At 36.7% G+C, this 13,139-nt stretch overlaps 1 protein-coding gene across 2 annotated transcripts in view; it reads right to left on the bottom strand.

Annotated features, from left to right (window-relative positions):
* Window positions 1-13,139, bottom strand: part of LOC128234683 (fibrocystin-L-like) — a 46,043-nt gene that overhangs the window by 17,221 nt on the left and 15,683 nt on the right. For both annotated transcript variants that reach the window (XM_052949083.1, XM_052949084.1), the window contains 16 exons: window positions 12,776-12,932; window positions 11,288-11,442; window positions 9,403-9,631; window positions 8,928-9,194; window positions 8,530-8,654; window positions 8,019-8,145; window positions 7,564-7,744; window positions 6,826-7,073; window positions 5,872-6,057; window positions 5,318-5,491; window positions 3,206-4,678; window positions 2,764-2,904; window positions 2,244-2,406; window positions 1,564-1,720; window positions 1,061-1,226; window positions 247-456 (listed from right to left, as the gene is read on the bottom strand). In XM_052949083.1, the coding sequence (XP_052805043.1) occupies window positions 247-456; window positions 1,061-1,226; window positions 1,564-1,720; window positions 2,244-2,406; window positions 2,764-2,904; window positions 3,206-4,678; window positions 5,318-5,491; window positions 5,872-6,057; window positions 6,826-7,073; window positions 7,564-7,744; window positions 8,019-8,145; window positions 8,530-8,654; window positions 8,928-9,194; window positions 9,403-9,631; window positions 11,288-11,442; window positions 12,776-12,932 (4,159 nt within the window). The remainder of the gene's footprint in view (window positions 1-246; window positions 457-1,060; window positions 1,227-1,563; window positions 1,721-2,243; window positions 2,407-2,763; window positions 2,905-3,205; window positions 4,679-5,317; window positions 5,492-5,871; window positions 6,058-6,825; window positions 7,074-7,563; window positions 7,745-8,018; window positions 8,146-8,529; window positions 8,655-8,927; window positions 9,195-9,402; window positions 9,632-11,287; window positions 11,443-12,775; window positions 12,933-13,139) is intronic.

The following is a 13,139-nucleotide window of genomic DNA, read 5'->3' as shown; positions in this document are numbered from 1 at the left end:
CTGATGAAAATAACTCGTATTCAATAAGCTTCTGTGATAAAGTAAACCAATAGTTCCTATCGTTACAAGATAAAAACTTACCATACCGTTGAAACTGATTTTTTATTCATATAGTTTGTTCTGTTATTATATCATAATATGAAAACAGTAACCAAATATCCAATTCCAGATAAGGAGACTGGCTGTTGACTTCAAGCTATCATTAACAAAGGGATACATGCTTGAACAATTATTTAAATCTCTTACCATGCAGTTCCAGTGAGCCATTCCTGACGGCAAGGACCTTAGTGCCGTAAATCGGTAATTCCTTGTCTCTATGGTGACCATGGAGGGTAATTATTGCTTTGTCCTGGAAAGGTTCGTCTACTGTGCCGACTTGTAAAAGTCCCCCGTCGGTGATCATGATGATTTTGGATTGCAACTCAACGTCTTTATCGTCGAATATCAATTTTCCGCCTGTGGAATATTTATTTCAGCAAAATTTACAGATAGAAAGATATATGGTCAGAATTGAGGAACCCTTTCACTTACTTTAATCTAGAAAAAAATGTTACGCATAGCAACGAAAAAGAATCTAATTTCCTATAAATACATACTGGAAGAGATATCTTTCGGCATCGCAGTAATACATTACAGGGACAAACCCAGTCGTCACAAATCCAAATACAAACCCTCATTAGATGCACAAGGGCAAAAAAAGAAACTTAACTAGAGACTCAAATGTACAAACAGCATAAGCACACGTACAAACACCACACACATATCATAGTTTTACCGATAAATGATGGGATTACCGCATTCGAGTGGTTAGTGAAACTCTAGTTCACTGGAACACTAGGTACTGGGGGCTTAAGCTAGTTTATATGGCCAAAGTCGGAATTTTAAAAGTTAACCCTGTTTAGAGGCATAAAGATAGGGCCAAAATGAACTGGAGATAAAACGTATAAACACCACATACTTAAATACAAACACCACAAACATATCACACACTCATCACACACAAGCCTCATTAGACATAAATAGTATGACAATAATCAGTGGACCGAAACGATCCAGTTACCTTGTATAAGCAGGAAGGCCAAAATGGGCGTGTCCATGTCTAACAGCAATGTCATCCCCGTGGGCACAACGACCATGTCTCCGGCCTCGGGAAGCGGACCTCCTCCCCATGTGAATGTAGACGACCAGACGTCGATATAACTGAAATCAGCATCTCCCGATGCGGTCTGCAAAATTAACATGTAACAATTAAAATGTTCTTACATTTTGTATTACACATGTGGGCAAAGTATGCAATTTAATGTAACGTGATGAAATGTAACCAATTGAACTTACTGCCTTCAATTTACATATAAGTAAAAACAGTTTAGGTTATTTTTTTAAAAAACATGTAGAAAAACATGACTGCACCTGTAACTATCGTCCTGCAATGTCGCTGGTGAATTGCAAAGATTCTGTTTCTTTTTAATGTCATTTAGAACCTCATTAAATAAGTAGGTGAACACAACGTTTAATATTACATGTACGTGCAATAACCAGTCAAACAGTGACTCATGTACTTACTTCCTGTGCTATGCCGTTGCCCGAGACTTGCACTTCCACAGATGCGTCCACAGACCCGCTATGCGACCCTGTGTCACACTCAATGGCATTGTCAACAACTGCCGTAACTTCACATTCTGCCCCATCAATAATCACACTGATGTCTCCCTGGGTTGTGCTGTATGTATAAAAGTTTGATTTCAGTCTTGAAAACATGTGGAGTTTTGTGTTGTAGTAATAGTTTCTTGTTTGTGAATGTTTGTTTTTGTGTTCTTTGTTTTTGGCGATGACCCTGTGCTATTTAACCGGGTTTATGCTTAAACTTTCGAGAACTGTGCTTGTTTCTGTTGGTTATCATTTAAATCAGTATTAGCTGCAAATTAGTTGTTAAATCATTATCAGGTGAATTTGATCAATTGCTGAAATCCTGCTCAAAACTTTGAAAATGATGCTACCAAAATCATTTGGAATTTCATGTTAACTTATATTTCACGTTTTATTATAAAATCTACTGTCTCACAAATCTGACATAAACTCATAAGACTATTTAGGATAATTCAACGTTGTAAATGTAAACGTCCATGACCAACCCGAAGTCGACCCTGTGAACTTTCAGGGTTGATTTTGGCATTCCAATCCACTTCGTAAAAAATGTATATGTAACCTTATGTTATATACAAAAAATGAAGCCCATCACTAACCCGAATCCGGATCCAGTGATTGTAATGGTGGTGCCTCCACCTGTGCCTCCACGCCTAGGTGTTACACCGGACACACTTGGGGTCAGAGAGGCGTCGTATGTGTACTCATTGGAGAGCGTCTTGCTAAGGCCATTTACAGCTATCGAGACATCACATATCTGAGCTGTCAAAATGAAACAGGAAAATGTAAGGCATGTACAAGCTTCTTGAGCATTATTTATTTCACGAAGCGTATGCTCGTGAATTTCGTCAGTATTGAAATAAACAAATTATAATATCAAGTCAAATTCCCATTTTTGAGCCCAAATAGACCATGTGCCAAGCCCCGCTTTGAAATTAATATCCAATCGTGCTTACAAACATTACTTACAACTATACACATTTAAGTTTCAGTTCCATCCTGCTCATTCAAATACACACGAAGCGAAAACATTATCACTTTGAATAGTTATGGTAAATACATGTAGCTTATTTTAGGACATGATAATAGGTCTGTTTTAAATAATTTTAAATTTCCAACCTGAGTTTGCAGGTGTCCTGCAAGTGTACTGCGATGTATTAGAGGAGACATGTTGACATTCCTGTCCGCATAATGTCACAACGGCATCTTCGGTGAACCCAGTACCGGACAATACCAGAAACTGACCGCCGGCAATGCCACCTAAAATACAAAAGATTCAAATTCACAAATTAATGTAAGACGTCCAGTTTTCATTACTTAATAAAGTAATTTACCATGAACTTTGTACTTTTACCTGGTGCCTCCAAACAGAGTTAATATTTGAATTCTCGACAACACTGAATTATTCAAACTTCGTTAATTTTGCTGAAACATAACAATTTCGTAATAAAAAACATTTTTAAGCCTCCATCGACATCATGATTAAATATCTCTATGTTCTTTGAATACAAGCATTTTTCAAAACTCAAAATAGTATATTTGTACAAAACCCTCCACAAACCTGTTGTTGGTAAGATGGAGTCCAGTGACAGCTGATATTCAAACATAACGTCAGTATTCGAGGCTCCAAGGTTTTCCACAAATACGGAAACTGGAACGTCACCAGTTTGATGGTCCCCAGCTGTGCAAATGATCTCTGTGGAAGTGCTGGAAGCAACGGTACATTCTGCGTCTCCTAGTGTCACATAAACGTTATCTCCAGCAAGATTTGTGCCAGTAATTGTTAAGGTTTCTCCTCCAAGTCCACTTACTGGGTCAATTGCGGTAACAGTAGGTGTAGAGGCTGTTGCATATTCAAATGTTGATGATGGAAAGCTCTCTCCATTGGAGGTTATATCTACAGACTCAGACCCAGCAGCACCGCCATTAGGTGTAATGCAAACTACTTCAGACAGAGTAACTGAGGCGATTAAGCATGGAGACCCATTAATAGTTACATTAGTGTCCCCATCTACAAAACCATTGCCAGCAATTGTGATTTCGGTTTGACCATGAATACTTCCTGCAGTTGGAGTGATACTGTTTATAACTGGGTCACCTGTGACAGCCAAGCTTCCTTCTGCCTGACCATTGCTTCCAACTCGAACAATGACATCATTACTTCCAGCAGGGATATTGCTGATTGTGGCAGTAATGCTTGTGTCAGTTGCAGTATCAACAGAGGCAGTTTCCCCACCGATAAGAACTTCAATACCTCCAATATTGGTGCCAAACTTGGTTCCAGTGATTGTAAACGTAGTTGTAGTGGACATTGAAATAGGGCTGATTGAGTCTGCAGTTGGTGTCCACAGTCTAGCATAGGAATACACACATACCTTATCAGAAGTTTCACACTTGGCAGGTATGAAGACACCGTTGACATTCACTTCAACAGTTAATTCTTTCTGGGTCTGAAGTGAAGACGCAGGTGTTCTGCATACAACTTCAGAATACGAAAACTCTAATACTTCGCAAGAGTAGCCACCTATGTCAACGTAAGGCTCGCTGGTAAATCCTGACCCCGTGATAGTGATCTGCGCTCCCCCTGCTTGGGAACCGGAACTTGGTGAGATGCCTTCTATGTTTGGCAACAAAGCAAATCCTCGCTCTACCTCAGACATTATGGTGGTCAAAGACTTTCCTCGGTTGGACACTTTTAAATCTATTTGATGGAAAACGGCCAGCTCTGGTTCCCTATCTTTAGAAAGAGTGCATTTTATTTGGCTGCTTGTAGAATATGTCACGTCACAAGCGTATCCACCAAATATGACGTCATTCTGGCAAGATGTTGATGAGAAACCCTCTCCAGAAATGGTGATTTCCGTTTGGACTGTACCATTATTTACGCTGACCTCATTCACAATCGGTGTGCTACATGGATCGAAGGCAAAATTAAACTTGGAAGAGTCCAATCCTATTGAGGGAAAGGGAAAACAGCCTGCTTTGGGAGACGTCACTGAGTTGCATACACTGGAATCATCAGGGTCGGCAGCACCTGTGATAAGTAACAAAATTGAATCGATATAACAACTTCCAAATCATTCAATCTTGCACAGCTTTTTTGACACAAATACATGTATACAGCAGTCAATGAATTAAAAGAATAGTTTTAATTCATGAAGGCGGTAATCACCACAACACAACAATAATATTCCCTATTTATAGTATTTATTATAAAAGGTCTTAGATACAAGAGCGCACCATTTCAGACTAGGAATGTCTCTGTAGTTTTCATTGTAAAACTGAACAAACCAGTGCGTATCTCAAAATACCATTTTCCAAAAATAGCACAACCAATGTTGTCATAATGTTTAAGGATTAAGCCATAATTCAAGGGATGAAAGCAAAAAGGTTCTATCTGCTTCTTTATTTAATGTCACAGAGAACCTTTTCGCATTCACCCCTCGCATTGCAATCTGAAATTCTGGATCTACCAAATGTGTCAATAACTCAATATACAACAAATACCCATTAAAGCAAAGATACATAAAGTTAAGAAAAAAAAAATTCTCAGTTTGGTCAGACTATTCATTGACAACAATGGTATTATAAGTGCACCACTTTAAGCTCTGTTTAAAATTAAACAGTATTATACTTCACTACTCAAGTGTCAACTGAAAACAACATCACTTACCACCAACTTCATGCAATGCCTCCACACCAGCTAGTGAAACACTGAGTTCTCTAAACTTTCCAGAAGCTGGCATAACTGCAATCGTTCCTCCATATATCTTAATACCATACTCATCAACAAAGCCGCTGGAAACATAGTAGATCCCAGCAGAGGGAAACTGGTACTTGAAATCACCTGAAAAAGAGTTTTGTAATTTTATTACATAATTAATTGAACTGAGCAAAGACAGTGTGTGGATTTATAAACCCACTGTGTATATAAAAAATCTTTATCAGGTCAATAGATTCACAAACTGACTGAAACTAAAATTTAACAACTGTTTTATTCAATTCTATTCACATGAAATATAGTTGCATATAACGTTTATTGCAGATATGCATCAGCATAATTTAATATATTTTCAAACTTTTACTGATAAACTAATGGTGTATGGGAGTACAGCTATCCCCTGAAACATAATTGATATGATCACAAACATTTATCTGGGAGTAGGATCTAAGGACTGTTATTGGTCGCAGTCAGTATATACATGGATAATATGACTATAAGCTTACCATTTCTTGATGGGTTACCACTGCTAAATCCGCCCACTTTCGGTTCATTTGAGCTTGGACTGTCCACTTCAAAGACATCGTGTGCAATGTTGTTAACAAATTCTGGCGTCTCCCAGAACCAGTGAACAAAATCCCCTTCTTGTACTATCAAGTATGGCCGATCAAAGGCATAAAAGACTCCAAAGGCTGAAAGTTGTCATACTAACATGTAAGCAAATTTATAAGTTATGCATATAGTCTGAGATTATTTTGTCTTTTAGAGAAATGTTTAAGTTTTTCATGGAGATTTTGTCAATTTAGGTGTAACATTCCCTTAATTTTTAAACAAGTGAATTATACATGAAAAATTTACAGTTCATAGACAATATGGAAAATCCACAAAACATTAATGCGATGCAATCTGCAAAACCAGGCCACAGGGTGCAATGCTTTAAACACTCTGCTTGGTATTATTTTAAAAAATTAACAAATTATTTAGCAAATTGCATCAAAGATATGTCACATTTTGTAAGATTACCCATATTAGGCGGCTGATTATTGATGGGAGTGTTTTTCTACTGACTCCATCCACACTTTTTGTATCTTTTTTGGTTGATCGTGAATTTATTGTATATGACTGAGTGATAATTTACTTAAAACTGAACAGGAGTGCTTGATCAAGACTTTAGAAAATGGCTATCATATTTTTGGTGAGCCTGTCAGGCATTGTTATAGACTGGCACTACAATTGACTAATATTACCACTAAAACATAGAAAAACTTTAATGTAACTCTAGTTGAATGTGAGCTATGGTATCTTTGATGAGCTTGTCAGGCATTATTATAGACTGGTACTGCCATTATTTCATATTGCCACTAAAACAGAGAAAAACTTTAAAGTAATTCTACATGTATGTATTTTTAATGGCTCTAGTATGTTCTTTAATTGTACTTTTAAACTATGAATGGCCTTACCAGGGTCTGTACCCTTATTAGTGACAATGTGGGTCTTAGTTGCAGTAGAAGTCTCACACACAATCTGTGTGTCAGTCACAGTGTCAACTTCACAGTCAATATCCCCAAAGTTCACATCCACTAGTGATTCATTAGTTCCGAACCCGACTCCCGTAATGGTCAGTATTGACCCGCCTTGTCTTGATCCCTGGGAGGGAAACATGTTGGTCACCTTTAAACCACTGGTAACTGATGGAATTTCGTATGAACTGAAACATAACAGCTTAAATATATGTATATACTTAACAATTACACTTTGTATAAATAAATACCCTGTGATGATTTTATTGCTAAGTTGTTGTTTTTTTTATTTGAAAAGTAGCATAACTCCATATTATTGAAGCATATTTTCTCTGGCAATATGTGTTGTTTCATGTGAACAGTTTTTTAGTAATGAAGAATATCAAAATAACTCTTCTTTAAAAACTGACCAACTATAAACCAACCGTTCAATACTCATTTCATATCAGACAGCTATGTTACAAAGAGGAATGGTCCATACAGCTTGCAGTGAATTTGTCAGTTACCTCAAATTCGTTTTATTTATACTTTATAGACACCAGGATTATTTTGTTTACACTTTGATATTATTAGAAACAGCAAGATAATAGCCTTACTATATTAAGTTCAAAACCTAACCACTAAATCACCTCTTTTTAAAAAAAACCCACCTGCAGTCAAAGTTCAACATTTAAATACCTGTCGACAGCAAGCCCATCTGTTGTCATGACTTTAACGTCAAGATCCCCGGCCTTAGTGATTTCCAATTCCACCTCTACAACATTGTCAGCCCACGACGTCACTGTGGCCTCGTTGTCACCAAGGTAAACTGTTCCAGGGTTAATACCAAACTTTGAACCTGCTATCGTCAATGTCACACCTATAAGTAGAAATACACATACAAAGTTAACAAGAATTTGATCAAGAATGAAATACAAATATGTAACACAAAATATTCAAAGAAGAAATATTGACACTAACATTATATTTTTGCTAACTCTATTTTTGGTAATAATAGATTTGCTTAGCTTCTTTTGAAGCATAATTGTAAGTTATTCATGTATGTATTTAGCAGATATTGTGTATTTTAGTTTTATTATTATTATCTTTATTTAAATGTAGGATTTCAAATTCTTTAAAAATGTTTCACTAACTTAATCCAGTGAATGTATCTGGCGTAATGCTGGTGACCTCTGGGGTCAATGTCAGGTCGTAGCTGAAGCTGGAGGTCAAGGTCTCATCATCCTGACTCACAACCACATCAAAGCTGCCTGCTGACATCTGCAAAACAAGTTTCATTGAGATTGTCAGTAAAACAAAGAGATGCAGGCAAAAGACAACTAATTTTGATAACAATGAACTACACAGATATAAAAATATTGAAAATGCTTTGCACTGTCAGTGAAAACTTATTCATTGTACATGTAGTTAGAAATCACTGGGGGTTTAAACTTGTTTATGGGCCCGCCATCTTACACAATACAATCAATATTACGGTACATATAAGCCACATCAAAACCAGCATTAACTTAAAAACAATAACGCATAGGATGAAGATATCATATCAACTTATAATTTGCTTTATAAACACAACAACAATAACATATAGACTAATGTTCACTTAATTGTCAGTATAAAACAGAAAAGCTTAAGTTTTCAACTCACAGATCCAGGAAGAATACAGGTTATCTCCCCTGGAGCGGAAGACAAAAGAGGACATGGGGCGGAGTTGACTGTGACCCCGGGCGCAGAGCTGAACCCATAACCACTTATGGTCAAGGTTATACCACCTGTGGGGGGGAATGGATTTGAATATATATAGTATAGTATATAGTACATAAGGGGCAATGTTGACGATGACAATGGTTGCTTAGGTGAACCAATACCTATAGTCATGGTCAAAGTTATACCACCTATGGGTGAATGAATTTGATAATATTTTTAAATCATTATTGATTTGCATTCATTTTGAATGAGAAGTACAATTCATTGTTTTATGGGAAGACTTTATTGTATTAAAGAAAATATGAAATTTATACTACCAGTACTCATAAGCCACTTACCCCCTAAGCTTGCAGAAGTGGGTGAAATGCTTGTAATATCAGCTATGTATGTGAATTCCACTGTTCCTGTAGACAGGCCACTTCCAAGGACATTGACCAATACCACATGCACTCCGACTGGCCCATTACCCACGTCACAAGTGATACTGGTGCTAGTTGCTGCGGTAACGGAGCACTCCACATCTCCAATAATAACCCTGTTATTGCCTTCAGTTGAACTGAATCCAGTACCACTGATAACTATGGATGTGCCTTGCGCTAGAGTTCCTGAAATCAAAAATGTATACTCATATCATTCTATTAATAGAAATAACAGGACAATCAACTTTCTCTAGTATATAAAAAGACTAAAATTCTGTGAACAAAAGCATGTTCATAGCCTTACAAATGAAGGATTGTTATCAACCATAGACTTCCATCTTCTTAAACTAAATAAAGTTAAGCATAAATGTTTGAATTATAAATTAAGTATTACCTAACGTGGGATTTACGCCAGTGACTGTAGGTGTATCAGCTGTCTCCCAGGTAAACGAACAATCCCCGGCACAGAATGTCGGCACATCATTGACGTACAGACGAACCTGAGGACTATCATGGACGGTGGAAACCATATCGCCAGTTAGAGGCCCATAATATAACCCTCCATCTATGTCTGTTCTGATGCTGCCCCTAGCCTTTACGCCTTCAAGGTTTCCATAGGTGACCTGCAATTGAGAATGATTACTGTAACAGAAATAACAGACAAGTGGGACACTTTCTGTCCAGCCGTGAATGTGCCAAGATCACCCTGGCATTTCTGCCAAGGCCTCCATTTCTTAAAATATCTTAACAATAACTAGAACTCCGCGAGTCCGATGTGTCGCCTGACGAATTATTTACTGTCGACATTATAGCTGTTAGATTGGCATTTTATTCATTTATAGACAATGATGTTGCCATTTAACTTTCAAGTGTAGGTGGCATTTGAACCCTCAATCAGATATACCTACGGACTAAGTTTCAGGTTGAAACCTCCTATAGTTTACGAGATATGCCACGGACAAAACCTAAGCAAGAAAATTAACAAAGGGCAATAACTCTAAAAATATGGCAGCAAGAGTAACGGTTCTTGTGCACTGCACTTGCCCTCAATGAGATATATCTAGCTATGAAGTTTCAAGTTGATACCTCTTATATTCTTCAAGATATGCCCCGGACAAAACTTTAAGCATGAAAATTAACAAAGGGCAATAACTTTAAAATTAAGAAAGCAAGAGTAACTGTAATTGTGCACTGCACTTGCCCTCAATGAGATCTGTCTAGCTATGAAGTTTCAAGTTGATACCTCTTATATTCTTCAAGATATGACCCAGACAAAACTTTAAGCATGAAAATTAACAAAGGGCAATAATTTTAAAACTAAGAAAGCAAGAGTTACTGTTATTGTGCACTGCACTTGCCCTCCATGAGATCTATCTACATATGAAGTTTCAAGTTGATAACTCTTATATTCTACAAGATATGCCCCGGACAAAACTTTAAGCATGAAAAATAACAAAGGGCAAAACTCTACAAATATGGAAGCAAGAGTAACAGTTCTTGTGCACTGCACTTGCCCTCAATTAAATCTATGTACATATGAAGTTTCAAGTTGATACCACTAATAGTTTAGGAGATATACCCCGGACAAGCGAAAATGGGACGCGGACGCCGTCGCCGCCGCCACCGCCGACACCGCCGCCGCCGACAAAAGTAACCCCTATATGTCGTCTTTTCAGGCGACACAAAAAGGTTAAGTATCAAATTCATTTTAATAGAAAAAATACTTGCTTTCAATTGATTTTCTGAATCTAAAGATGGTTGATCATGATTATCTGTAAAATAGTTGGTTGACAATCAGCTTAATAGTGGCTGGTTGAATGAGTAGGAGGCCACAAAAGTAAAGCAAGCAATTGCAGATGGAGAAATTCAAGATGGCATCCAAGAATTGCAAATTTCGTAAAAATGTTATTTTTGAATATTGAAATTTTCATTAAAAAAATAAGAACGAATATTCACATGGCCTAAGTGTCCTATCCAAAATTACATAATTTGCAATCTTTGAGGCATTAAAAAAAGATTTAAAGACTTTATATTTATTTTTTCTGCATGCAAACCTTCCAAATCTTATCAAAACAACCAGGCATCCCAAAATTCACATGTTTATGGGTTTGATACCAGACTCATCAAAATCAATGACCAAAACATGTTTGGCATGGTTGTTGCCATATGGTACCAATTAAATTAATGCTGTCAGCATATCGGTCCAGCACTCATGACCTTATACTGGTTGTCCTACAATCAGTACATGTAGATGACCTTGAGAATAAAAGCTGACTTACAGTCATTTCGGGTAAATCACCGGGCAGGGTTAAAAAGGTGACTTCAAGGTCAAACGCCGCACAAGTTCCCACTTTCTTCACAGACAACGATCCAATGCCATTAAGAGATTCAAGTTCACGCTTGAATTGGTAATCTTCAAGGGAAATATTTAGGCCTGAAATCAAAACAACAGATATAGATAAATGGTTTTGGAGACAGTTTTCCAATTTTCTATTTTTCAAAAGCTCTAAAACAAACAATTAACTGGCAATTGAACAATTTCTTTACGGCTTAAATTGTATTATTTCAGTTTTAATTGTTGCAATACTGTTGACATACAAACATTAAGCATAAATTATGGAAAAGTACAATTTTTATAAACCAGTTTAAGATCCCAAACCAAAGGTCTACTCTTATAACCTTGGTGTGTGGGCCGCAGTGTGGCTGACCTGAATTTGTAATTTTCTGGTCATTTACTGCAGCTTTATGGAGTCAGGGTAAATGCAATCAATCAAATCAATTTGCTTCATGTAACAGATACCTTATCAAGTATTCAAACTAAACACTTATATGTGTCAGGTTTAAGACTGTTTCCATGATGGGCTACCAGGACTGATATCCATTTGTGAGTAGCAATAAAAAAGGCACGTACTTGAGCGTGATCTGAATATCACAATATAAAGGAAATTGACATCTATTTAATACTATAACATGATTACCCGGTACCACCTTCAAATAGAAATGAGGATAAGTTTTATATGTTATGCTCAGGCATAGAAATATGACATTTTACTTTGCCTATATACTTTACAAAAACATCCTCATTCAATCTAACAATAAACAAAATATTGTGCTTACCTAACACTTAATGTAAACTATTTGATATTTTAAGGCTAAAGTTCTACCTGTGGCTTAAATTATAGGTCGGAACCAATAAACTTGATTTTCAAATAACACATACCAAAAGAATACAATTAAAACTATGAGAGCGCTAATGGCAACATAAACAGTCAAACCAGACAAAGTGCTTGAAACTGTACTTCAAATGCCGTACTTTACTTATATATAATTATGGTATATTGAAATTCAAAACTCTGTGCTTATATAAAGCAATAAATCAATGGAACAATCCTGTTTTAACAGTAGTCAATATTAGCACGAGCCCGTAAGCCCTGCCCTAGTAAAATGCTTTCCGGGCTTGATTAAATTCTGGGCTTTATACAGCAGGCCTTGTTCAAAAATGTAATGCCCAAGCAGTACTATATGATTTCGGGCTTCTTCATCCAAAAGTCTGATTTCGATGACTGTGTTTATATCACAATTTCGTTGTTTCATGTGATCTTAAAAAGTTTGGTTTTAAATAGACTGCTAGTCTTCATTTCATAGCTTTTCTTAAAACCATCTATGACAAGAGTCAAATTATTTGTATGACTCTGATACTGCTGACACTGATTACCTGACTTTTAATCTTTAAAATCCTGTTAAACAATAAAAAACAGATGTTGTACCTGTCCTTGATTCTCCATTGAAGGTGATGTCAACTTCCCCCGTAACCGGGGGCGAAGCATGGGAGGACCTTGTAACTTTGACAACACCTGATCCTCCACTGTTGGACAATTTCAAGGTCACGGAGTCACTGGGGTATGTGACTGAACCAGAGGTTACCTAGATAGACATTTTTATTCAGTTATTTGATGGATGGGAATATTTGTAGAAATGAACGCATACACTGAACATATTGTATGTTTATATATATTGATACTTTTATACAACAAAAAACTGATTTGAAATACTGATTTTTAAAAATAATTCACCAAAAAATGCCTTTTCTCAATATCATATAAGAAAGAACCATGTTAAAATATAAGACAA

This window comes from Mya arenaria, chromosome 5, assembly GCF_026914265.1.
Source record: "Mya arenaria isolate MELC-2E11 chromosome 5, ASM2691426v1".
NCBI lineage: Eukaryota > Metazoa > Mollusca > Bivalvia > Myida > Myidae > Mya > Mya arenaria.
Note: the sequence above shows the minus strand (reverse complement) of the source record. Positions and strands in the feature narration are given on the sequence as shown.